General features: G+C 45.9%; 1 protein-coding gene across 3 annotated transcripts; it reads right to left on the minus strand.

The window, feature by feature from the left end:
* Positions 1-198: 198 nt before the first annotated feature.
* ZBED4 (zinc finger BED-type containing 4) lies at positions 199-27,933 on the minus strand. 3 transcript variants are annotated; one of them, XM_053584221.1, is made up of 3 exons: positions 27,787-27,933; positions 26,021-26,110; positions 199-5,726 (listed from the first exon to the last, which is right to left on the minus strand). In XM_053584221.1, the coding sequence occupies exon 3, from the start codon at positions 5,371-5,373 to the stop codon at positions 1,864-1,866; it is 3,510 nt and encodes a 1,169-aa protein (XP_053440196.1). In that variant the 5' UTR covers positions 5,374-5,726; positions 26,021-26,110; positions 27,787-27,933; the 3' UTR covers positions 199-1,863. The 3 variants fall into 3 exon arrangements, with proteins under 3 accessions (XP_053440196.1, XP_053440195.1, XP_053440194.1); XM_053584220.1 differs by having other exon boundaries at positions 26,021-26,240; XM_053584219.1 differs by lacking the exon at positions 26,021-26,110.
* Positions 27,934-27,971: the final 38 nt, after the last annotated feature.

Genomic DNA, 27,971 nt, shown 5'->3' on the forward strand with positions numbered 1-27,971 from the left:
TTACTGGGGGGAGAGGGCAGCCAACCCTTGCAGCTGCCCTCTGGGCTCCTCCATTCTAGCACCACACTGGTAACAACACTCATTTTGGACATAAGACCTGGAAAGTTCTCATTTAGAAGGATCAGAACGGCTACTGTGAGAATCACACCTCTACTTTGCCAGTATCCCTACGTGGTTCTTTTTTTTTTTTTTTGGTAGAGACAGAGTTTCACTGTACCGCCCTCGGTAGAGTGCCGTGGCGTCACACAGCTCACAGCAACCTCCAGCTCTTGGGCTTACGTGATTCTCTTGCCTTAGCCTCCCAAGTAGCTGGGACTACAGGTGCCTGCCACAACGCCCGGCTATTTTTGTTGTTGTTGTTGTTGCAGTTTGGCCGGGGCTGGGTTTGAACCCGCCACCCTCGGCATATGGGGCCGGCGCGCCCTACTCACTGAGCCACAAGCGCCACCCCCTACGTGGTTCTTGAAGTGAAGGTTCTTAAATGCTACATGAGCATATTTTCTAGATATTGGTCCACAAAGACTGCCTGTTTTATTACCCTAAAGATAAAAGGCGGTGTCTGCCAGGACTAGAAATTCCAAATAAAAAGTTTAATTTCAAAATCTGAGTTCACCATTTATAAATACACCAAAACAGTCGATGCAACTTTAGATTAAGCATAGGTACAGTATTTTAACAAAACAACTTTTCTAAAGGGTCATAGGTAAATGAGTGATGTGTCTCACCCAGATTAATGGGGTTGAAATGAGAAACTTAACATTTTTAAGATAAAGCAAAAACTCTGAAGATATAATTGTTAAAAGAATCTGACAACTGATACTTCATTCTGAAATCCTGAGGGTTCTAAAATACCCCAGTGATGGCTGAATCTTCCCTATCATAAAAAGAAATCTAAACACCTAAGGCTATTCTTAGAACTGGAATAGAGTGAGCTTCCTCCCTGTTAGTAAGCCATCTCTCTAAAAAGAATTTTACACATAATTTGATCAAACAAGGGGGTCAGTGCACACATCTTAAAGATCGCATCCTAGCGTAGAGACACTAAATCAGAGGCATGGAGATTCAGCATTAGACCATCTGCTGTAAACACGTCATATTATGCACTGGCTAAACAATAAGCAAGAATTTACAGACTTGGATTAAATTTTGAAGGAGCTCGTGATAAACAGTTGAGATCTCTCTGAGTTAAGTGACCGTGTGAAACCTGAATGCAAAAACCTGAAATGGGAAATTCTCATTACCAAGTCACCACATAACTAACAGTCCATGACACAGCCACGTTTACTTTTGTTTTCAAATGCCACGTCTCTGTTGTAGTAAACAGTTACCTTCCAGAATATTCCCTATACTCCTCGACACACTTTAGAGCCTGCAGTTAAAAACTGCTCAGTGATGGCTTGACCTCCACCTCCTATTTACAGATTTCATCTGACAGCCGCAAAAGCTGTTTTGTTGCAATTAAAGCAATGTTTAACTAAAATACAGTACCTGATTTGTGTTTTTTACATAATCGAGTAAAAAGCCTACAGAATAAAATTATTTACATCTTTTCTGCCATTCTAGTAAAACAAATTACTAAACCCCAAGTTTAAAAAAACTTTACAGTTATGAATTAAAACCAGTCATATTTCATAGTTGACAAGACAAGCTATTTCTAGCGGATGTCTTAAAAAACACACCGCTGATACCTGGCCTGAAGGAGTGGGAGTAAGGCACCTGCAGACGTCACGGTGAGAGCTGAGAGCGGCCCTGAGAGTACCTGGCTGATGCCGCACGTGGACCTGGGCAGTCACAGCCCCTGGTACCAACTGCTAATGCCTACAAAGCAACAACATCTCTAGTCGGGTGGCTCCATCGTGAGCTTCAATACTGAAAGTATATTAAGGGAAGATTCACTTTTAAAAAGATAAGTTTTTCAAAATGTTCCATCATGAACCTGGACTGGCCAAAGCTACTATTCTCAGTGGGTGTGCTGAACAGCTTTTCTGAAGGGACAATACTTGGGGGACAGCCCAAAAATCTGACGGCCAAAGTGGACAGCCCTGGCCAGGATGACTTCTTCAGGTTCCAGTAGGTGAGCGGGTCACAGCTGTGTTCAAGCACTTCCTCCTCCAAGTACGCGAGCACCATGTCTTCAGGCAGCTTGTCCCTTAGGCCTTTCTTCTTCACCTTGGCCATGAGTGACCACAGGTCCTCCTCTCCAGTGGAGTCTTTCGATGGGGAACCTGCATCACACCCATTGGAGGCAGGGGTGTCATCTGAGGTAGGATTCAATATTTCTAGTTCCCTGATCAAATCCTGCTTGTACTGTTCCGCCTCCTCCTCTGTAAACAGGGAGGCTTTGTATCGAGGGTCCAACAGTGTAGCGAAGATGTACCTGGGGTCGTGGAGGGTGGAAGACAGCCGGCTCACCATGGCTTCCTTCAAGGACTTCAGCATGGTGTCGATGCCCATCGTCTCCTCAAAGAGCATCTCGATCTTCCTGTTGAGGATGTGGATCATGGGGATGACCTGGCTTAGCGTGGACATGTGGGTGCTCATCTCCTGACTCGCAGCATCGAAAGGCTTCAGGGCGTGACACACAGACTGCATGACCTCCCACTGGTCACAGCTGATCAGTTCTCTGAAGTTACACTCAATCGACATCTCGTTAATTGCCCTTTTTTGTTCAATGAGTCGTTCAAGCATGTGAAGTGACGTGTTCCATCTGGATGGAACGTCTTGGATAAGATGGTGCTGTGGCAACTCGTATTCCTTCTGCAGCTCTGCCAGCTTCTCTTTTGCTTTGGGTGACCGATGTACCCGTTCACATATCTTCCGTGCAATGCTCAGTAAGTTCTGCACCATCCTCTGGCTCTTGATGGCCTCGTTCACGATCAGGTTGACCGTGTGGCTGAAGCACTGCACGCTCGTGTGCTCCCCTTCATTCAGCGTCTTCCCTATGCTTGGATTGTCCGTCACCGTGATGCCAATCTGAAGGCCAATGGAGGTCACCCAGGCCTCCCACCAGCACTCCAGCTGCTTCTGAATGCTGTTGCCGCTGTAGTCGCAGTCGACCTGTGACACATCTAAAAGTGCTGAGCAGTGGTGGTCCCCACACTGCGGGCGGGCTGACGACTCAAAAGAGACCCAGTGAGCCGTAAGGGTCAGGTACTCTCGGGTCTGGTTGCTCATCCATATTCCAGAAGTGAAGTGGATCACGCCACTCTCAGCTTCCTTCAGATGTGACATAATTATCTGTTTCACATTATCATACATACCTGGGATGGCCGTCCTAGAGAAGTAAGACGGGGAGGGCAGAGAGTACTGAGGTTTCAAGTATTCAAGCAGCCTGTTAAAGCCAACATTGTCTACAAACGAATATGGCTGAAGGTCAAGTGCGATCATTTCAGCTATGAGACTAGTGATTTTTTTGGCAACTGGGTGAGAGTCATAAAACTTCTCATTGGTGTCATGAAAAGAGGAAGCTCCTGATAATTCTGTGTTCAGCGGCGCACGGATGGCCGGGGAAGAGGGCCGCGTTGTCTCTGAGACGCTGGTCTTCAGCACGCCGCTGTGGAACCTCTGCAAGTGTCTCAGGAGACAGCTGGTGCCCAGGTTGGTGGGCTTCTTGCCTCTGCTGATCGTCCGGCCGCAGTGCAAGCACACAACCTTAGTGGAGTCTGCAGAACAAACAGAGAAGTGATTCCACAGCTTTGAGGTCTTTTTGCTATTAACAGGAAACATAACCTGATTATTTTTTGTGGCCACTGTTGGTAAGTCAGTTAATTTAGAGGAAGAACTTTCTGCAGAAGCCAAAGTAGCATACGGAGAATTTGCCAAACTTGCGCCTAGAAAGCCCTTCTGGTTCCCAACGACTTCAGGGTGGCGTCTGTACAGGTGTCTCATCAGACAGCTTGTGCCCACATCACCCTTCTTCCCCCGGCTGATGACACAATTGCAGTATCTGCACACTGCCTTGAGGTTGTCCATGGGGGCCAACGAAAAGTGATGCCAAACTTCTGACTTCAGTCGTTTCATGACCTTTTTATTCTGCTGGAAGACAGCACCAGATTCAAACATTCTAGGTCTCAACCCATGGGGCTGCTGCTTCTTAGGAGAGGACACCGAGGCCTCCCCAACATCATCGGAGGATGACAACACTGACACGGCTTCTATCAGGGCATCTCCGGGGTTCAAGTGCGGTGGCAGGTCCTCGGCCAGCCGATCGGGGGAGGAGGAGGCAGAAGGGAACTCTCTGACCAGTTTTCCTGGAGATGATGACACGGAGCTCAGACCCCCCTCTGGCAGCAGGGCAGGCAGCAGGGTGGGAGGGGCAGAGTACAGGGGTGGGATGCCAGTGCCCCCGTTTTCCTGCAGCACGATGGAGCGATGCGCCCTCCACATGTGCCTGATGAGACAGCTGGTACCCAGGTCCTTCCCGTTTTTCCCCCTGCTGAACTCGTTCATGCAGTGGACACAGACGGCCTTGGAGCTGTCCAGAGGTGACAGGTAGAAGTGCTTCCAGACAGCAGACCTTCTTCTGGACCCTGAGGTGTTCTTGGGGAGTGGAAGGTTTTTCTCCGCTATGTTCTCTGCAGTGTCGTCATAATGGAGGATAGGGAGGTGGGGAGATGACCCCACCAGGGCTTCCTCTCTGCTGTGCTTCTCAGAAACAGACATGTCAGAGGAGATTTCTTCAGAAGAAACTACAGACACAGATTCCTCTGTTATCCGATCAGGGGATGGGATCGTAGGTGCCATTTTCTGGACGAGTTTGATGGGTGACAGTATGGTGCTGAGGTCTCCTGCATCTGCAGGCTGTGGCGGAAGCAGGAGTGGAGGGGAAGGAAAGGAGGATGCAGCGGAGATGCTTCCGTTTTCCTGAATGAGCACGGTGGGGTGTGCCCGCCTCACGTGCCTCATGAGACAGCTGGTACTTAAGTCTTTCTCGTTTTTACCCCTGCTGAATTCTTTCATACAGTACATACATATTGCTTTAGTATTATCCCGAGGGGAGATAAAAAAGTGTTTCCAGGCTGGCGATTTCTTCCTGGAGCTGATGTTCCGGCCGGAGAGAAGGCTCTGAGTCACAGCTTCCATCGCTGCGTCATACAGCGTGCTGCTGTACCGGGAGAACAGAGACCCGTAGTCATCCTCACTCTCCACAGAGGGGCACTTCTGGGGGCGCTCCCAGGGGCAGCCCACCTCTCTGGTCTCGGCATGCTCATCGCCGCTGTCTGCCTGCCTCAGGCTCTCTTGCTGTTGCTTAAAGTCCACTCTTTCCAAACTATGAGTAGGAACTGGATCATCGTCATCTTTGATTTTAAAATGTATTTTATCAGAAACAAAATCACCATCCCCTTTGGGACTAGTTTCCAGGTTATTCTCCATGACTGACCATAACTATTCTGGCTGCTTCATCATGTTAACATCATCTTAGGTTAAAAGAAAATTGATCCAAATGCTCATTTGTCCCCCAAATGTAGATTATCTTCACTTTCTCATAATAATTCCATCTTTCAGGATGTTCCTATGAATATGGCTGATTATAAATATTACTGAAAAATAGACCATGTAGCTCATACAAGCAAATCATCTTAGAGCACAGATCACTGCTTTCCAGGAGTTCTGCAACTAAATATTTCATTGTGTAGACATAAATATATGCAGTGGAGACTTGTTTCTTGTCTTAAACACAGGATGCTTGCCATCTTGATAGCACATACATGGTCCTTTTGTATTACCTATAAAAGATGAAATCAGATGAAACACAGAGCTAAATCACACATTTTAAATTGACTCTATTATGGATATATCAGCCTCTTTATGCATTAGAAAAAAGTCTATGATGGAATACTGGAATAGAAAAACTCAGCCCCTGACTTTCAGCAATCCACTTAACATCATGAAAATATCCTAATCTTGCTAAACAAGCAAAAAGTAAAAATAGGAATTCAAATGCAAATGACCTATTAGTAATGTACTGGGAACATAAACTAGAATGAACAATGGTAAAGGAGGTCATTTTCATTGGGAACTTATGCCCTTACCCTTCAAACCGTCTACCAGAGGTACCTGCAGCTGCTGTGGTCAGTGACGCTCAATTCCTCAAAACCAAGTCATGCCACCTGCTGTGAGAACCTATGAAATCATCAACTCAGACTAATAACCAAAGGTAAAAAAACACAATAACGACTCCCTGCATCTAAGAATGGATGAAAGTCCCACAAAAGTAAAGCCACCTCCAGCCCAACTTTCTGTTCTCTCTTTCAAAGGCCCCTCCCTGAGTGACACTGTGCCAGGAGGTGGCTGTGGACAGGTGCAGCCCTTGCCTTGCAGTCCACAGCACAGACAACAATCGCCAGGAACTATGAGATTTTACCTACAGTAAATGCTAGAAGTGAAAGTCGGCCATGTTATGAGAGCACAAAAGACCAGGACAGGACTCAGATCAGGATCAGTGAAGGATGTCAAGGTGTATGGCGCAGCAGTAGAGAAGTTGAGTGAAAAAGGCCTGGGCACACATGGGGGCTCACAGCAGCAATCCAGCACTTTGGGAGGATCGCTGGAGGCCAGGAGCTCAAGATCAGCCTGAGCAATCTAGCAAGACTCCGTCTCTACAAAAAATAAAAAATATTAGCTGCGCATGGTGGTGCACACCTGTCGTCCCAGCTACTGTGGAGGCTGAGGCAGGAGGATCGCTTGAGCCCAGGAGTTCAAGGCGGCAGTGAGCTGTGGTGATGTTACTGAACTCCAGCCTGGGTGACAGAGTAAGCACAAAATAAATAAATAAAGCAACCCATGTGGTAATATCGCAACATAAATACTGTAAAAGTGCTTCAGCATAATAAAACTAGACTCCAGAAAACTTGTCACAAACTTATTTTTCTTTTCTTTCAAGTGTAGTCAAGTGAAGCAGCAGGAGTGGAAAAGGAATAAAGGGACCCTGACCGGCTGTGGTCAGTTAGTTACAAATAACACTGCCCTCCAACCACCCAACAGGAATAAAGGGATCCTGACCGGCTGTGATCAGTTAGTTACAAATAACACTGCCCTCCAACCACCCAACAGGAATAAAGGGACCCTGACGGGCTGTGGTCAGTTAGTTACAAATAACACTGCCCTCCAACCACCCAACAGGAATAAAGGGATCCTGACCGGCTGTGGTCAGTTAGTTACAAATAACACTGCCCTCCAACCACCCAACAGGAATAAAGGGATCCTGACCGGCTGTGATCAGTTAGTTACAAATACCACTGCCCTCCAACCACCCAACAGGAATAAAGGGATCCTGACCGGCTGTGGTCAGTTAGTTACAAATAACACTGCCCTCCAACCACCCAACAGGAATAAAGGGATCCTGACCGGCTGTGATCAGTTAGTTACAAATACCACTGCCCTCCAACCACCCAACAGGAATAAAGGGATCCTGACCGGCTGTGATCAGTTAGTTACAAATACCACTGCCCTCCAACCACCCAACAGGAATAAAGGGATCCTGACCGGCTGTGGTCAGTTAGTTACAAATACCACTGCCCTCCAACCACCCAACAGGAATAAAGGGATCCTGACCGGCTGTGATCAGTTAGTTACAAATACCACTGCCCTCCAACCACCCAACAGGAATAAAGGGATCCTGACCGGCTGTGATGAGTTAGTTTCAAATACCACTGCCCTCCAACCACCCAACAGGAATAAAGGGATCCTGACCGGCTGTGATCAGTTAGTTACAAATACCACTGCCCTCCAACCACCCAACAGGAATAAAGGGATCCTGACCGGCTGTGATCAGTTAGTTACAAATACCACTGCCCTCCAACCACCCAACAGGAATAAAGGGATCCTGACCGGCTGTGGTCAGTTAGTTACAAATACCACTGCCCTCCAACCACCCAACAGGAATAAAGGGATCCTGACCGGCTGTGATCAGTTAGTTACAAATACCACTGCCCTCCAACCACCCAACAGGAATAAAGGGATCCTGACCGGCTGTGATCAGTTAGTTACAAATACCACTGCCCTCCAACCACCCAACAGGAATAAAGGGATCCTGACCGGCTGTGATCAGTTAGTTACAAATACCACTGCCCTCCAACCACCCAACAGGAATAAAGGGACCCTGACCGGCTGTGATCAGTTAGTTACAAATACCACTGCCCTCCAACCACCCAACAGGAATAAAGGGATCCTGACCGGCTGTGATCAGTTAGTTACAAATACCACTGCCCTCCAACCACCCAACAGGAATAAAGGGATCCTGACCGGCTGTGATCAGTTAGTTACAAATACCACTGCCCTCCAACCACCCAACAGGAATAAAGGGATCCTGACCGGCTGTGATCAGTTAGTTACAAATACCACTGCCCTCCAACCACCCAACAGGAATAAAGGGATCCTGACCGGCTGTGATCAGTTAGTTACAAATACCACTGCCCTCCAACCACCCAACAGGAATAAAGGGACCCTGACCGGCTGTGGTCAGTTAGTTACAAATAACACTGCCCTCCAACCACCCAACAGGAATAAAGGGATCCTGACCGGCTGTGATCAGTTAGTTACAAATACCACTGCCCTCCAACCACCCAACAGGAATAAAGGGATCCTGACCGGCTGTGATCAGTTAGTTACAAACACCACTGCCCTCCAACCACCCAACAGGAATAAAGGGATCCTGACCGGCTGTGATCAGTTAGTTACAAATACCACTGCCCTCCAACCACCCAACAGGAATAAAGGGATCCTGACCGGCTGTGGTCAGTTAGTTACAAATACCACTGCCCTCCAACCACCCAACAGGAATAAAGGGATCCTGACCGGCTGTGATCAGTTAGTTACAAATACCACTGCCCTCCAACCACCCAACAGGAATAAAGGGATCCTGACCGGCTGTGGTCAGTTAGTTACAAATACCACTGCCCTCCAACCACCCAACAGGAATAAAGGGACCCTGACCGGCTGTGATCAGTTAGTTACAAATACCACTGCCCTCCAACCACCCAACAGGAATAAAGGGATCCTGACCGGCTGTGATCAGTTAGTTACAAATACCACTGCCCTCCAACCACCCAACAGGAATAAAGGGACCGTGACCGGCTGTGATCAGTTAGTTACAAATACCACTGCCCTCCAACCACCCAACAGGAATAAAGGGATCCTGACCGGCTGTGGTCAGTTAGTTACAAATAACACTGCCCTCCAACCACCCAACAGGAATAAAGGGATCCTGACCGGCTGTGATCAGTTAGTTACAAATACCACTGCCCTCCAACCACCCAACAGGAATAAAGGGACCCTGACGGGCTGTGATCAGTTAGTTACAAATACCACTGCCCTCCAACCACCCAACAGGAATAAAGGGATCCTGACCGGCTGTGGTCAGTTAGTTACAAATACCACTGCCCTCCAACCACCCAACAGGAATAAAGGGATCCTGACCGGCTGTGATCAGTTAGTTACAAATACCACTGCCCTCCAACCACCCAACAGGAATAAAGGGACCCTGACGGGCTGTGGTCAGTTAGTTACAAACACCACTGCCCTCCAACCACCCAACAGGAATAAAGGGATCCTGACCGGCTGTGATCAGTTAGTTACAAATACCACTGCCCTCCAACCACCCAACAGGAATAAAGGGATCCTGACCGGCTGTGGTCAGTTAGTTACAAATACCACTGCCCTCCAACCACCCAACAGGAATAAAGGGACCGTGACCGGCTGTGATCAGTTAGTTACAAATACCACTGCCCTCCAACCACCCAACAGGAATAAAGGGACCCTGACGGGCTGTGGTCAGTTAGTTACAAACACCACTGCCCTCCAACCACCCAACAGGAATAAAGGGATCCTGACCGGCTGTGGTCAGTTAGTTACAAATACCACTGCCCTCCAACCACCCAACAGAAATAAAGGGACCCTGACGGGCTGTGGTCAGTTAGTTACAAACACCACTGCCCTCCAACCACCCAACAGGAATAAAGGGACCCTGACGGGCTGTGGTCAGTTAGTTACAAACACCACTGCCCTCCAACCACCCAACAGGAATAAAGGGACCCTGACCGGCTGTGGTCAGTTAGTTACAAATACCACTGCCCTCCAACCACCCAACAGGAATAAAGGGATCCTGACCGGCTGTGATCAGTTAGTTACAAATACCACTGCCCTCCAACCACCCAACAGGAATAAAGGGATCCTGACTGGCTGTGGTCAGTTAGTTACAAATACCACTGCCCTCCAACCACCCAACAGGAATAAAGGGATCCTGACCGGCTGTGATCAGTTAGTTACAAATACCACTGCCCTCCAACCACCCAACAGGAATAAAGGGACCCTGACGGGCTGTGGTCAGTTAGTTACAAACACCACTGCCCTCCAACCACCCAACAGGAATAAAGGGATCCTGACCGGCTGTGGTCAGTTAGTTACAAATACCACTGCCCTCCAACCACCCAACAGAAATAAAGGGATCCTGACCGGCTGTGATGAGTTAGTTTCAAATACCACTGCCCTCCAACCACCCAACAGGAATAAAGGGATCCTGACCGGCTGTGATCAGTTAGTTACAAATACCACTGCACTCCAACCACCCAACAGGAATAAAGGGATCCTGACTGGAGTCTTACTTTGTTGCCCTTAGAAGAGTGCCACAGCAACCTCCAACTCTTGGGCTTAAGGAATTCTCTTGCCTCAGCCTCCACAGTAGCTGGGACTACAGGCACCCGGGTACAAAACCTGGCTAGTTTTAGAGATGGGGTCACTCTGGCTCAGGCTGGTCTGCTACCTGTGAGCTCAGGCAATCCACCTGCCTCGGCCTCCCAGAGTGCTGGGATTACAGGTGTGAGCCACCACGCCCGGCCCCAATAAACTTATTTTTAATGTATTACTGGGCATAAAAGAAAGGGGAAGAATTCTCAAGGGACAGTGAGTAGCAAATGTAGGGAGCCATGAGCAGACACCAGCTATGCATACAGAAGCTGTCCAAGGGCAACATGCGCTGAGACCAACACTGGGCCACGACCAACCTGACGCTCCTCAACTGTGAAGCAACCAAGGTCCTGAGGTCACCACCGCTAACACAGAAGGAGAGGAATAACACTTACTGCAGGGATAACAGGCGTAAGCCAAACCTATCTGAGACAAACCAAGACGGATGGTCACCCTATGAAACGTTCTCAGGTTAATAAAAACTGCTAGGTTTCCCCAGAAGAGTCTTGCTATCTCACCCTGGGCAGAGTGCTATGGCATCACGGCTCACAGCAACCTCAAAGTCTTGGGCTTACGCGATTCTCTTGCCTCAGCCTCCTGAGTAGCTGGGACTACAGGTGCCCACCACCACGCCTGGATAATTTTTTTTTTTTTTTTTTTGTAGAGACAGAGTCTCACTATATTGCCCTCGGGTAGAGTGCTGTGGCGTCACACAGCTCACAGCAACCTCTAACTCTTGGGCTTATGGGATTCTCTTGCCTCAGCCTCCCAAGCAGCTGGGACCACAGGCGCCTGCCAGAACGCCTGGCTATTTTTTGTTGCAGTTTGGCCGGGGCTGGGTTTGAACCCGCCACCCTCGGTGCCCTACTCACTGAGCCACAGGTGCCGCCCAATTTTTTTTTTTTTTTTTTTTGGTTGTAGTTGTCATTGTTGTTTAGCAGGCCCAGGCTGGGCTCGAACCCGCCAGCTTTGGTGTATGTGGCTGGCACCCTACTCACTGAGCTATGGGTGCCAAGCCTGAAGGTTATTTCTGAAAGAAAGCATTTCTGCTTTTAAACTCCTGGCCTCGAGTGACCCTCCTGCCTCAACCTTCCAAAGTGTAGAATTATAGGCATCAATCACTGTGTCCAAATAAAAGCATTCCTAATAGTAAATTCCACAAAGTTTAGCCAGATAAAAAGTTGAAATAAAAAACTGGCATCAAAATAAAATATCACAAAATCCCTAATTTCATCAATCAGAAATGATAAGGGCCAAATAACAACAGACTCCTCAGAAATTCAGCAAATCCTTAATGAATACCACATAAAACTCTACTCTCAGAAGTATGAAAATCTGAAGGAAATAGATCAATACTTGGAAACATGTCACCCTCCCAGACTTAGCCAGAAAGAAGTGGAAATGTTGAACAAGCCTATAACAAGCTCTGAAATAGCATCAACTATAAGAAATTTCCCCAAAAAGAAAAGCCCGGGACCAGATGGCTTCACATTAGAATTCTACCAAACCCTTAAAGAGGAACTATTACCTATATTACTTAATCTTTTCCAAAACATAGAAAAAGAAGGAATACTTCCCAACTCATTCTATGAAGCAAATAGCACCCTGATACCCAAACCAGGAAAAGACCCAACAAGAAAAGAAAATTATAGACCAATATCTCTAATGAATATTCATGCAAAAATATTCAATAAGATCCTAGCAAAAAGAATCCAACAATACATCAAACAAATTATACACCACGACCAGGTGGGTTTCATCCCAGGGTCCCAAGGATGGTTCAATATATGTAAATCCATAAATATAATACATCACATAAACAAATTAAAAAACTAAGACCATATGATTCTCTCAATTGATGCAGAGAAAGCTTTTGACAATATCCAGCATCCTTTCTTGATCAGAACACTTAAGAAAATAGGTATAGAAGGAACATTTCTTAAACTGATGAGGCCATCTACAGCAAACCCACAGCCAATATCATAGTGAATGGAGTAAAATTGAAATCATTTCCACTCAGATCAGGAGCCAGGCAAGGATGCCCACTGTCTCCACTGCTTTTTAACACTGTAATGGAAGTCTTAGCCACCACAATCAGGCAAGAGAAGGCAATCAAGGGGATCCAAATAGGACCAGAGGAGATCAAATTGTCACTCTTTGCAGACGATATGATTATATATCTGGAAAACCCCAGGGAATCAACTACAAAACTCCTAGATGTAACGTCTCAGGATACAAAATTAACACTCATAAATCTGTAGCCTTTATATACACCAACAAGGGGAAAAAACAAAGATTCTATTCCCTTTATAATAGTGCCAAAGAAGATGAAATATCTGGGAGTGTATCTAACTAAGGATGTGAAAGATCTCTATAAAGAGAACTATGTAACTCTGAGAAAAGAAATAGCTGAAGATGTTAACAAATGGAAAAATATACCATGCTCATGGCTGGGAAGAATCAACATTGTTAAAATGTCTATACTACCTAAAGCAATTTACAGATTTAACGCGATCCCTATTAAAGCACCTCTCTCATATTTTAAAGACCTGGAAAAATTAGTACTTCGTTTTATATGAAAACAGAAAAAAACCTCGAATAGCCAGGACATTACTCAGAAATAAAAACGAATCAGGAGGAATCATGCTTCCAGACTTCAGACTATATTATAAATCGATAGTGATCAAAACAGCATGGTACTGGCACAAAAATAGAGAGGTAGATGTATGGAACAGAAGTGAAGACCAATAGATGAACCCAGACACTTATTGTCATTTGATTTTCGATAAGCTTATTAAAAATATAAATTGGGAGAAAGATTCCCTATTAATAAATGGTGCTGGATGAATTGGCTGGTAGTTTGTAGAAGACTGAAACTGGACCCACAACTTTCTCCTCTAACAAAAATTGACTCTCACTGGTTAAAGGACTTAAACTTAAGACATGAAACTATAATTATTCTTAGAGAGAGTGCAGGGGAAACACTTGAGAAAATAGGCCTGGGAGAATACTTCATGAGGAAGACACCCCGGGTGATTGAAGCAACATCAAAAATACATTACTGGGATCTGATCAAATTAAAAGCTTCTGCACTGCCAAAAACACACTAAGTAAAGCAAATAGCCCTCAGAATGGGAGAGGATTTTTACAAGTTATACTACTGACAAAGGTCTAATAACCAGAATCCACAGAGAACTCAAACTTATTACTAAGCAAAAAACAAGTGATCCCATTTCATTGTGGGCAAGAGACATCAACAGAAGCTTCTCTGAAGAAGACAGGCGCATGGCCTACAGACACATGAAAAAATGTTCGTCATCTTTAATCATCAGAGAAATGCAAACCAAAACTACTCTGAGATACCACCTAACTCCAGTAAGAGTAGCCCACACATCACAAAATCCCAAAACAACAGATGTTGGCGTGGATGTGGAGAAAAGGGAACACTTCTGCACTGCCGTTTTGAATGCAAGCTAGTACGTTCCTTTTGGAACGAAGTTTGGAGAACACTCAGGGATCTAAATGTAGACCTGCCGTTTGATCCTGCGATTCCTCTTCTAGGTGTATATCCAAAGGACCAAAAATCATTTGGCAATAAAGATATTTGCACCAGATTGTTCATTGCAGCTCAATTCATAATTGCCAAGTCGTGGAAGAAGCCCAAGTGCCCATCGACCCATGAATGGATTAATAAATTGTGGTATATGTATACCATGGAATATCATGCAGCAGTAAAAAAAATGGAGACTTTACCTCTTTTATGCTTACATGGATGGAACTGGAAAATATTCTTCTTAGCAAAGTAGCTCAGGAATGGAAAAAAAATATCCAATGTACTCAGCACTACTGTGAAACCAAACTCACACTTGCATATGAAAAATGAAACACAACTTTAGGCTATGATGAAGGAGGGGAGGGGAGGGGGAGGGATAGTAGGGGATAGTAGGGGGACCACAACCATGGAGCACACTGAACGTACAAGTTGGATCTATCATGCGTGGAACACAAATGTCCTAATGCTATAATTGGGTAAATGAGATGAAAGCTATGCTGATTAGTATGATGTACGCACTCCAATTTGTACAAATAATCAACACACCGAAATGGGCATAAATGTATTTATCATCTATGTACAAAAGACTTAATAAAAAAATTACTAACAATAAAACTACTACATGAAATTAAAAATAAATAAATAAATAAAATATCAGGCTTGGCGCCTGTAGCCCAGTGGTTAGGGCACTGACCACATACACCAAGGCTGGTAGGTTTAAACCCAGCCCGGGCCTGCTAAACAACAATGACAACTGCAACAACAACAACAACAACAAAAAACAGCCAGGCATTGTGGGGGGCACCTATTGTCCCAGCTACTTGGGAGGCTAAGGCAAGAAAATCACTTAAGCCCAAGAGTTTAAGGTTGCTGGGAGCTATGACACCATGGCACTCTATCGAGGGCAACATAGTGAAAGTCTGTCTCAAAAAACAAAACAAAACAAAATAAAAATCACTAAGTATGTAAGGACCACCATGAAAGTCAGCAAAATCAACTAGGACTTCATTTACTAGAATTACCATATACAAGATACAAATTATATGTAATTGTATTTCTTAAAATATTATATATATCTCATATGTATAATTATATATGTATATACATAAAATGCTTTTTAAAACCAAAATACACAAAACAAAGAAAAACAAGCAAAAAATAGACCGCAAGAAATGAGAAACCAGATTTGGAAAAGAATCATATAGACAGACAATAAGAATTAGAAATATAAGCCCAGGCACGATGGCTTACGCCTGTAATCCCAGAACCCTGGGAGGCTGAGGCAGGTGGTTCACCTAAGCTCAGGAGTTTGAGAGCAGCCTGAGTAACATCAAGACCCAGTCTCTACTAAAAACAGAAAAACTAGCTGGGCACTGTGGCAGGTGCCTGGAAATCCTAGCTACTTGGTAGGCTGAGGCAAAAGGATGGCCTGAGCCCAGGAATTTGAGGTTGCTGTGACCTATGACCCCGAGGATACACTAGCCTGGGGCAACAGAGACTCTGTCTCAAAAAAAAAAAAAAAAAAAAAAGGCAGGCGGCGCCTGTGGCTCAGTGAGGGTGGCAGGTTTGAACCAGGTCCCAGCCAGCTAAAATAGCAGTGGCAACTGCAACAAAAATAGCCGAGCGTTGTGGTGGGCGCCTGTAGTCCAGGCTACTCAGCAGGCTGAAGCAAAAGAATAGTTTAAGCCCAAGAGTTGGAGGTTGCTGTGAGCTGTGATGCTACAGCACTCTACCAAGGGCAACATAGTAAGACTCTGTCTTAAAAAAAAAAAAATAAATAAAATAAATAAATAAAAATTGTTTTCTCCATTATGGAAAACTCAAGTGTTCACAAAGTAGACAGAACGGTACATTATATCCACTGAGCCCTCCTGTGCCCAGCACCACGTGTCAACAATTATCACTACGTGGACAACCTTGTCTCATCTGTCTCTCTTCCCATCCCCCACCTTCTTAATAGCAGGTAGTGGTATTTTATTGTGATTTAATTTGCAACTCCCTAAATAACTAATAATGAGCAACCTGTTATATGCTCATTTGCCATTTGTATCTTTTCACTGGTCAAGTGTCTATTCAAATATCTTGCCCAGGTTTGTACTGGGTTATACATTTTCTCATGCATTGCTGAGAGTTCCTGATATATGTTGAAACAAGCCATTTATCACGTATGTGATTTGCAACTATTTTCTCCTAGGCTTGTGGTTTGTCTTCTGGTCCTCTTAATATAGTGCATTTTGAAGAATAAAAGTTTTTTGTTTGTTTTTTTTTTTGACAGAGCCTCAAGCTGTCACCCTGGGTAGAGAGACATCACAGCTCACAGCAATCTCCAACTCTGGGGCTCAAGTGATTCTCTTGCCTCTGCCTCTCAAGTAGCTGGGACTACAGGCACCCACCTATTTTTGGGTTGCAGCCATCATTGTTGTTTGATGGGCCCAGGCTGGATTCGAATCTGCCAACTCAGGTATATGTGGCTGGTGCCTTAGCCACTTGAGCCAGAGGTGCTGAGCCTGTTTTTTTTATTTTGAGACAGAGCCTCAAGCTGTCGCCCTGGGTAGAGTGCCATGGCATCACAGCTCACAGCAACCTCAAACTCCTGGGCTGAAACGATTCTCCTGCCTCCGCCTCCCAAGTAGCTGGGACTACAGGTGCCCGCCAAAATGCCCGGCCATTTTTGGTTGAAGCTGTCATTGTTGTTTGGCAGGCCTGGGGTGGATGTGAACCCACCAGCTCAGGTGTATGGGGCTGGCACCCTAGCTGCTTGAGCCACAGGTGCCAAGCATGAAGAGTAAAAGTTTTTAATTGAAGTCCAATTTACTTTTTTTTTTTTTGAGACATATAGTCTATGTTGCCCTTGGTAGAGTGCTGTGGTGTCACCACTCATAGCAACCTCAAACTCTTGGGCTTAAGTGATTATCTTGCCTCCGTCTCCTGCGTAGCTGGGACTACCGGCACCCGCCACATGCCTGGCTATTTTTTGGTTGTAGTTATTGTTGTTTGGCGGTACGGGGATGGATTCAAACCTGCCAGCTCCGGTGTATGTGGCTGGTGCCCTAGCTGCTTGAGCTATAAGCGCTGAGCCCACTTTTTGTTTTTTTAGAGATAGGGTCTCTATCACTAGGCTGGAGTGCAGCGGTGTCATAGCTCACAGCAACTTCAAACTCCTGGGCTCAAGAGATCCTCTCGCCTCAGCCTCTGGATCCTCTTGCCTCAGCCTCTGGATCCTCTTGCCTCAGCCTCTGGAGTACCTGGGACTACAGGTGCCCACCACAATATCTGGCTAGTTTTTGTATTTTTAGTAGAGACAGAGTCTCGCTCTTGCTCAGGTTGGTCTCGAACTCCTGAGCTCAAGCAATCCTCCTGCCTCGGGCTCCCAAATTGCTGGGTTTACAGGCATGAACCATTGCCCCTGGCCAAGGAACACATTTTAAACTAAGACATAAATAGGATGAAAACAAAGGTGCGGGGGCGGGGCGGCGCCTGTGGCTCAGTGGGTAGGGTGCTGGCCCCATATACTGAGGGTGGCGGGTTCAAACCCGGCCTGGGCTAAACTGCAACAAAAAAAAATAGCCAGGTGTTGTGGCAAGTGCCTGTAGTCCCAACTACTTGGAGGTTGCTGTGAGCTGTGTGACTCCACGGCACTCTACCCAGGGTGGTAAAGTGAGACTCTGTCTCTACAAAAAAAATAAATAAATAAAAAAAAAAAAAAAAAAAAAGAAAACAAAGGTGTAGGAAAAGTTATACCCTGCTAATACCAAAAAAAAAAAAAAAAAATGTAAAGACTTTACAATAATGCAGCAGGGATAATAATGAGCATGATGTAATTATAACACAATGGGGTGCATTATTAACACAACTTCAAAGTACATGCAGCAAAACTGGTAGAACTAAAGGGAGACTGCACCAGTTCACAATGATAGATGGAGATTCCAACACACCCATTTAACAGTTAATTGAACAGGAGACAGAAAATCAGTGAAGATTTAAACACTATTATCAAAAATGACTTAATTGACATTTACTGGACAGTCCAAGCAACACAGAACATTCACCAAGACAGACCGTTCCCTGAAATAAAGAGCAAATCTCAATATGTTTAAAAGACCTAAAATAAAAGAACAAACAAGGCACCTGAATGAGGAATCAACAGAATGTATGGAAAAATCCAAAATGTTTTAAAATTCTGTATTATGCCAAATAGATATCAAAGAAAAAAAAAATCACAGGCCAGGCACTGTGGCTCATACCTGTAATCACAGCACTCTGGGAGACCAGGGTGGGTGACTGCCTGAGCTCAGGAGTCCAAGACCAGCCTGAGCAAGAGGGAGACCCTGTTTCTACAAATAGAAAAACTAGCCAGGCTTTTGACAAAGCAGACAAAAACACACACTGGAGAAATGATGCCCTATTCAATAAATGGTGCTGGGAAAATTGGATATGTGAAAGAAGGAAACTGGATCACTCTTTCTTACCATATACAAAATTAACTCAAGATGGACTAAAGTCTTAAATGTAAGACCTGAAACCATCAAAATCCTAGAAGAAAATGTAAGAACAAACCTTCTGGACATCGGCCTAGGCAAAGAATTTATGACCAAGACCACAAAAGCAAATATAACAACAACAAAAATAAATAAATGGGACTTAATTAAACTGAAAAGTTTCTATACAGCAAAGGAAATAATCAACAAATATTTCCAAACTACACATCCAACAAAGAACTAATATCCAGACTCTACAAAGAACTCAAATGAATCAGCAAGAAACAAAAACAAAGACATAGAAAGATGTTTTTCCAAAAGAAGACCTACAAACAGCCAAGAAACATATGAAAATATGCTCAACATCACTAATCATCAGGAAAATGTAAATTAAAGCCACTGTGTGATACCACCTTACCCATGCCAGAATCGCCATTATTAAAAAGCCAAAAACCAGTGGACGTTGGCACCAATGTGAAAAAGGAACAGTTTATATGCTGTTTGTGAGAATGTAAACTAGTAATGCTGTTTGTGGGAAAATAAACCTCTACGGAAAACAGTATGGAGATTCCTCAAAGAACTAAAATTAGACCTACCATTCAATCCAGCAAACCCACTCCTGGATATCTACCCTAAGGAAAAGAAGCCATTTCACCAAAAAAAGACACCTGTACCTGAATTTTTATTGCAGTACAATTCCCAATTACAAGGATATAGAATCAACCTTAGTGCCCATCAACTCATGAGTGGATAAAAGACAATGTGCTATTTACATAATATGGAATACTTTTTACGCCGTAAAAAGGAATGAGTTAATGTCTTTTGTAGCAACTTGGACAGAACTAGAGACCCTTATCTAAGTGAAGTATCTCAGGTATGGAAAAACCAATACCACATGTTGTCATAAATAAATGGGAGCAAAATGAAAAGTGTACATAAAGTGGCACAATGGACATGGAAAACTAAAAGGGAGGTAGGTGGGAGCAGGATGAGGTATAAAAATCTACTGGTCAAGTACTCTGTTCTGGTGACAGGCACACTAAAAGCCTTGACTTCAGCATTATACAGTCCATCCATGTAATAAAAACACTGACACCCTTTAAATCTACTGAACTTTAAAAAAAGTAAATGTACCTAGAAAATAATTGATACTGAAATTAAAAGAAAACAATAACCTATTTAACTGTGTTCTGCAGGAAAGTAATCAATCCATTAAACTGGCTTGCTGGAAAAAAAAAAAGAAAAACTAGCCAGGCATTGTGTTGGGCACCTATAGTCTCAGCTGCCGGGGAGGCTGAGATAAGATCATTTGAGCCCAAGAGTTTGAGGTTGCTGTGAGCTACGATGCCAGAGCACTCAACCGTAGGGTAACTGAGTGAGACTGTCTCAAAAAACAAAAAGGAAAGAAAGAGAAAAAGGAATAAATGAAATTATGAAATTAAACACTGATTCTTTGGAAAGATCAATAAAATTCATACACTTGTATACAGACTGATTAGAAGAAAAAACGGAGAAGATGAATTACAATACCCAGAAGGAGAGAAGGAATGTTATTATAGATCCTAGAGGCATAAAAGGGTTGAATAGGGCAATGTATAAATAACTTTCTGAAAACAAATCCTGCAACTTGGATGAAATGGACAAATTCCTTGAAAGACACAAACTACAAAAACTCCCTTAAGCATAACCTGAACGGCTCTGTATTTAAAAACCAAATTTAACGGCCAATAAATACATGAAAAAAATGCTCAAAAATGCTCAACATCACTAACCAACAATAGCCAACAGCCTGTCCCCCCAAAAATAAAGAAATAAACAAACAAAAAGCTCAAAGAAACTACCTTCCAAACTACCATGATGTGTAATTTCAGAGAACGCATTCTCAGGAGCTCACCCTGCAGTGGTTCATCACTCAGTGTCTTATGAATATTTATCAATTCGCGCTTAATAATCTTAAATGCTCTATCCCATATATCCAATTTCATAAAGTATATTTTTTCTTTTCTTTCTTTCTTTTTTTTGTAGAGACAGAGTCTCATCTTATCGCCCTCGGTAGAGTGCCGTGGCCTCACACAGCTCACAGCAACCTCCAACTCCTTGGGCTTAGGCGATTCTCTTGACTCAGCCTCCCAAGTAGCTGGGACTACAGGCGCCTGCCACAACGCCCGGCTATTTTGTTTTTTGTTGTTGTTGCAGTTTGGCAGGGGTTGGGTTTGAACTCGCCACCCTCGGCATATGGGGCCAGCACCTTACCCGCTGAGCCACAGGCGCCACCCAAGTATATTTTTTCATTTTTCATTTTCAGATTAAAGCAAATGAAATGAAAACAACTTCAAGATAAGAGTTCTCACCCCATCACGCTGGCAAACACAGAAATGCTTAGTAACACCCTTTGGTGGTGAAGCCCTCCACCCCATGCTGATAGGGGTGTGAGCCCACAGATGGGACTTGGAGTCACTCGATAGCACGACACTTACCCCACCATGTAGCAACACCCTCCTAGGAGCAGACACCCTCACCAAACACAAGACAACACCTGTTAGTCACAGCAGAAGAATGGTGTCCATCCACAGAGGCCCTGAATGAAAACTGGACACCTGCTACCTCTCCTGACAGGATGGGGGGCGAGCGGTTGTGCCTCCGTTTTGCAGGATAAAGTAGAAATGAAAATGGCTGCCCAGAAGTGTGGAGGACATAGGAAAGGTGTCTTTCATATAGTGGATATGGTTTGGACCTTTGAACCACGTCATTATTTTGTACATAAAAATAAAAATTTTAACCACAGTCCTTTATTCATCCTAAGTGGAATACAAATAAGGACAAAAAGAATTTAAAAACAGGGCCAGGCAAGGTGGCTCAAGCCAGTAATCCTAGCACTTGGGAGGCCGAGGTGAGTGGATTGCCTGAGCTCATGGGTTTGAGATTGACCTGAGCCAGAGCAAGACCTTGTCTATAGAAATACCCAGGTGTTGTGGCAGGCGCCTGTGGTCCTGGCTGCTCAGGAGGCTGAAGCAAGAGAATCATTTGAGCCCAAGAGTTTGAAATTGTTGTGCGCTGTGATGCCATAGCACTCTACCAAGGGTGACAAAGTAAGACTCTGTCTCAAAAAAAAAAAAAAAAAAATCATAAAATTTGCTAAGTAGTTTTATTAGTAGTAAAATAATATCATAATTTCACAACCTATTTTAGATATATTTTAACATAAAACAAATATGCCAATGGTATTAAGAATTAAGATTTTCAGTATAAGAAAAAGAAAATTTAAAAGAGAAATTAGCTAAAACTATATAATTTAAAATATCTGAAAATACCAGTATGAACTCGCAATGTTTTAAAAATACATTTCCTAGCTCCATCCTCCTCACAAATATAATAAACACATCTATGTCTAGATCTTGGTTTCTGCACTAAAGGAACCCAGCACTCTGGAGAAATGGCTGCCCACAGGGCTGGAAAGGAAAGCAACACTGGGCCAGAAACAACCTGCTCAAGAACGACACACAAAGTAAAAAGGACACGAGAGCCAGCTTGGAAGGGCTCCCAGTCGGTCACATTTGACCATCACAGAACAAGAATTAAACAGATTATGGCATACTGAATAAATACAAAACCATTAATCAAAAATAAAAAACATCTGCCACAATGGAGGTGACTATGATACCAACTGTCTCCCCCAAAAAATTGGTAATAAAGGGTAAGAAAAAAAAAAAGACAAATGCTTAAGAGACAGAGTCTCACTCTCTTGCCCAGGCTGAAGTGCAATGTGGCACAATCATAGCTCACTGTAACCTCAAACTCCTGGGCTCAAGCAATCTTCCTGCCCAGCCTCCTGAGTGGTGGGGACTACAGGTATGCACACCATGCCAGGGTGCCCAGTCTATAGGAGTGAGGAAAACAGATAAGAAGGAACAATAAATAGCATTAGAAAGGCAACATGTTGTTACCTAACAGTTCTGTTTTTTTTTTTTTTTTGAGACAGTCTCAAGCTGTCGCCTTGGGTAGAGTGCTGTGGCATCACAGCTCACAGCAACCTCCAATTCCTGGGCTCAAGTGATTCTCCTGCCTCTGCCTCTCAAGTAGCTGGGATTACAGGCGCCTAACAGTTCTGAAATGTACCAACAATCATACTGCATGGAATGGCATGGGAGCAGGGTGTTCACATGTCCCCATGCCCCCCCCGGGATGACGTACTGAGGGATGGGGAGTACATTTAAAGGCCAGTGATCCCCCAGGCCCAGGGGGACGGTCTGCAAGCACAGTGCAAGCCAAAGCACACAGTATCACCCACATGAACATGCCCAAAACATGCCACCTGGACCCAATCACAGGGTGTACACAGGGGCAGAGGCACAGGAAGAGACAGACACCATGTGATGTGTGGCCCTATCCTAGAGTCTGACTCAGAAAAAGCAGCTACTCAGGACCTTTTGGGGACAAGTAGGGACCTGACTGTTGATAGGCCAATGAATGATACTGAGGGGTGTTGTTAACATTTCTCAGGCGGGATTCTGATTACTGAGAAGAATGTCCTTTCCCTTCTCCGGGGAGAAAAGGACATTTAGAGGTGAAGTGTTCTGATATCTGCCATTTCCTTCAAAAAAGGTCTGGCAAGCCTCAGACAGGTGGTACTTGAGGCTCTATGTCTCAGGGAAGGGCACAGAGGAGTGTGAGTTAGAAAGTTCAAATGAGTAGGGCGCCGGCCCCATATACTGAGGGTGGTGGGTTCAGACCCAGCCCTGGCCAAATTGCAAAAAAAAAAAAAAATAGCCAGGCGTTGTGGCGGGCGCCTGTAGTCCAGCTGCTCGGGAGGCTGAGGCAGGAGAATCGCGTAAGCCCAAGAGCTGGAGGTTGCTGTGAGTCCTGTGATGTCATGGCACTCTACGCAGGGCGGTAAAGTGAGACTCTGTCTCTACAAACAAACAAAAAAAATAATAATAACCTTTAAAAACTGAAGTGTACTCATTTCTCACTGTGAGCACACATGCCCTCAGCGAGCTGTCAAGCACACCCAGGAATCAAAGAGCCTGAAGTCAGACTCCGGGCCTGGTTCAAACTGGAAGATGAAGACACAAACTGAGATCTATCTACCCCCGAGAGTAACTTTAACACTCTGAGGGTCACAGCCATAACCGACACATCCTAGGGATAGCAACAGCCATCAACTGCCTCAAAACTAGAAATTCCAGTAAGAGCCACTGTGCCCACACAAAGAAAAACTATCATCCAGGACCGGGCTAAACTGATACGGGGAGCTCAAAGCTAAAAGCAAAGGGTTAAACTTCAGAAACTTAGAACCAGAGCTATTTCCATGAGATGTGGTCAGAAACCCCGATAAGGCTTCCTTGGAAACAAAGCACATTCCAAAGCAGCAAACAGACCACGTTAAGGTCAGTTGATCCCTGTTCTGTCCCTGAAATGTTCTGGGTCACATACCAGGGCTCCCTGGATTGTTCTGATCACTTTTTTTGTGGGTCTGCTATACTTAACACCAGCACTCTGGACACTTACCCTTTCCTTTGGGGTCCAGACAGTCCCACCAGTGACAGGCCTGAAATCAAAGCTGTGACTGAAAGCTGCTGGAATAGCCTCTCATGGATGTTCCAGGATGTGAAACATGGTTTGTGACATAGGAGCTGGAGCACTCCCGGCACAGAACATAGACTCTGCTCTCTCTGCAGTGAGCAGGTGGAGCATAGACCACCAAGTGCGCCTCAACTGGCAGCAGCTTTGGGTGAAAAGTTTCATTCTGGAATGAAGGAGCCCCTCAGGGTCACATCTGTGGAGGTCACAAGGCAGGAGGACAGCTCCAGGGGGTCAGGTCTTCCCACCCAGAACAATGCTGGTGGCTGCAGCAACCAGAGCACCCTGGTGGGACGGCAGGCAGGGACCCAGCCCCACCCCTAGTCACAAGCCAATATCAGATTTTTTTTTTTTTTTTTGAGACAGAGCCTTAAGCTATAGCCCTTGGTAGAGTGCTCTGGCGTGACAGCTCACAGCAACCTCCAATTCCTGGGCTTAAGCAATTCTCTTGCCTCAGCCTCCTGAGTAGCTGGGACTACAGGCATCTGCCACAGTGTCTGGCTATTTTTTGGATGTAGTTGTCATTGTTTGGCAGGCCTGGGTGGGATTTGAACCCACCAGCTCTGGTGTATGTGGCTGGCACCTTAGCCGCTTGAGGTACAGAAGCCACCCCAGTATCAAATGTTTTTGTTCTACACAGACTTTGCTAGAAAAGACCCAGGCCATGACTGCTGAAAGTCCTTCAGCTGCAGTGAGATCAGAAGCACAGCACCCTCGCCAGGTGCTGGCTCAGCACTTTCAATCCACCAAATCCCCAAAACAATCCCTGAGGAACTGGGGAGGGGGTTTTACCAATAAGCGTGTAGCTGTGCAGAGGGGCTGTGCTGCCCAGGAGGCCAGCCTGCACCACACAGGTGCTTCCTCCACAGGAGCCTCTGCCTGCTGCCCTTAGACTCTTCCAGGCTAGACTCAAACATGACCTCCTTCCGAGGTTTTCCCCAGCACACTTTTTCAAACTGAGCAACACCTCCATCCTCATCTACCATAAGTTTTTCTTGGAGCACTTAATGGGTCTTTTCCTTTGGTTTACAATGATCCTCACCACAACTACTATGTTCTCTGAGGCCAGGGCCTTTTTGAAAAACCACCCTTGCCCCTGCGCAGTTCGTCCCCTCTGTCTCTCCTACTCTCTTGCCTCAGAAGCTTTTCTTTATTCCTAGCAATGCCTTCCAGAATTTGAACTACCAAAAGTACATATCAAATAATTAGCAAAGAAGTGATCTGAGGCATTCCAGAATGAAGAACAAGGCAATGACAAGTAGAGTGCAGGTGAAGGTACCGAAGACCGGGATGCAGAAAGCTGAGCCTCGGAAGGATGGTGACGCTGGAAAGCTGCTATAACCCACCGAACAGCGCCGCCAGCTGTCAGCTGGCAGAAGGCTCAAACCAAGGTGCTCAAGGACAGGACAGGCTAAAGGTACACTGACTTTCCAGGCAGTGACATGTAAGACCTGATCCTACAGCTGCATCCTCCAGTCCTGAGATTTTAAATGACTTGACAATCAAAGAGAAATGAAGGGAAACAGAATGCTGGTGAGGAAGAGCTAGCTAGGTCCTACTTCTAGCCCAGCTAGGCCCAATAGCTTTACCTGCTCCCGCAGGACAACCATTACACCAGAGGAGGAGAGAACCAGATGAGAGGAAAAATCAAAGCAGCTGAAGCCAGGCAAAGAGCAAATGCACAATCAAGGTGAAGAGAAGGACAGCCCTGACCATGGCCACTTACTGCTCCTCATGCTTCCAGGGCTCCTCTTCCCAGTGCTCCTCACTCCAAATCCGTGCCCACCAGGAACTTGAAACACACACATTTCTTCCACTAAATAAATACTGCATGTCAGCTCCTTTGAAGTCAGTCAGCTCCCCTAATCATTTACTGAAGACCATTCTCCAAGATACTGGGGCATTCTTCACACAACTTGAGGGACTCCCTGTGTATTAGAGCGGAGCTGGGGGTGGACATTAAACAGCAGAGTTTTCACATCCAAAAACATCAACCACCTTATGCAGGAATTAACCAGAACAAGGGCAGGGGGACTGCAAAGTAATCGAGTCAAGGAACTAAAGGTGTTAGCTTTCTTCTACCATAGATTTAACAGTGGCCTGTGCCCTGGGCATCGCCTGTGGCTCAGTGGCCAGGTAGGGCACCTGCCTGTATACCGTATACCTAACTGCAACCACAACAAAAAAATAGCGGGGCCTTGTGGGGAGTGCCTGTAGTCCCAGCTACTTGGGAGACTGAGGCAAGATTATCACCTAAGCCCAAGAGCTGGAGGTTGCTGTGAGCTGTGACGTCAGAGCACTCTACTGAGGGCGACAAAGCTAGACTTTGTCTCTAAAAAAGTCAAAACAAAACAGTGTCCTCTACCCAAAGGATGAAGCCCTTGAAACTTTTTGAAGATTCACAGAAATCTCTCTAATTTGTGCTGGATCTTCTGAGAAAAAGAAAAGCATAAACAGACGTAATCTGTTTAAGGATTACAGAAGTGTGCATCCTTGCATGGCCATCTCTCTGAGCATCGGAGTCAAAATCCTGTAAGGGTTCCTCTGGCGAGATAACTACCTTACCTAGCAACTGAAATTAATTCGTAATTGAAATCTGTCTTATTCATAACACTTTAAAAAAAAATCCAACTAAATCCTTCCTAGGCTCTTGATTTTACCACCACTATAAACAGTCAATACAACAAAAGTTAGTATTTCTATATAAAAAGTCACGAGGATGCCCCCCGCTTTAGCAGACTCACTGTAAGGTCTAGAGGACATTTTTTAAAACTATGCACTGAATCCGACCAGAGCTAAATTCAAAACAAATAACTTCCCTTTTCACAAACACCAGAAACCGACAGACGCTTCTCCCGAGGGCGCAGAGACGCACCAAACGCCCGGCCCCGCAGGCGACTCTGCCGGGCAGCAGAGATGCGGGTCACACCGGGAGGACAAAGGGGAAGCAGGCACGAAGCGAGCGAGCTTGGGTGTGGAAAAGCAAGTGCACTTGGGAAAACATCTGAAATTGCAACTTGCAATTTGTATTTTCCTTCGCTAAATGCGAACGGTCAAGCCGAGAGGCACGTACAGTGACCAGCCGCTCCAGGCGCGCGGGGGCACTTGCCTCACGCTTCCCGGCCCCAGCCGGCCTCTTCCTGGACACGGGCCCGGGAGTGACCCTGGGGCAGGGCTTCTCCCGGCAGTGACGCGCGGGGCCGGGCCCGGCCCGGGCCGCCTGAGCTCGCAGCCCGCACGTGGGGCCGCCGCGGGCGGCGCCAACTTTGGGCCACTCGCGGTGTCCTGTCAGCGGGGCCGCCGCACCGCCAGCTGTCAGCTGGCCGCGCGCGGGCGGGCGGAGCTCTCAGGGCTTCCCAGTCCCCCCGCCCCCGCCCGGCCCCGCGCAAACAATAGCGGCCCGGCCCGGCCCGGCGCGGTCCGCCCGGCGGGACTAGGGGCGCGGGGACGCGGCGACGGGGCTAGGCGGGGCGGCGCGGGCCGCACACTCACCTCGGAGCGCGGGTCCCGCCCGGCTGCGCACGACGGACGGCGAGGGCGGAAGCCCATTCATTAGCCGCGGCTTTGTCCGCCGGCCCCTCCCGGCCCCGCCGCCCGCCGCCCGCGACGCCGCCGGACGCTGCGCCCCTCCCAGGGCCCCGCGCGGCGCGGGGCGGGCCCGGCGCACGCAGGCGCAG

This window comes from Nycticebus coucang, chromosome 3, assembly GCF_027406575.1.
Source record: "Nycticebus coucang isolate mNycCou1 chromosome 3, mNycCou1.pri, whole genome shotgun sequence".
In the NCBI taxonomy this organism is placed as follows: domain Eukaryota; kingdom Metazoa; phylum Chordata; class Mammalia; order Primates; family Lorisidae; genus Nycticebus; species Nycticebus coucang.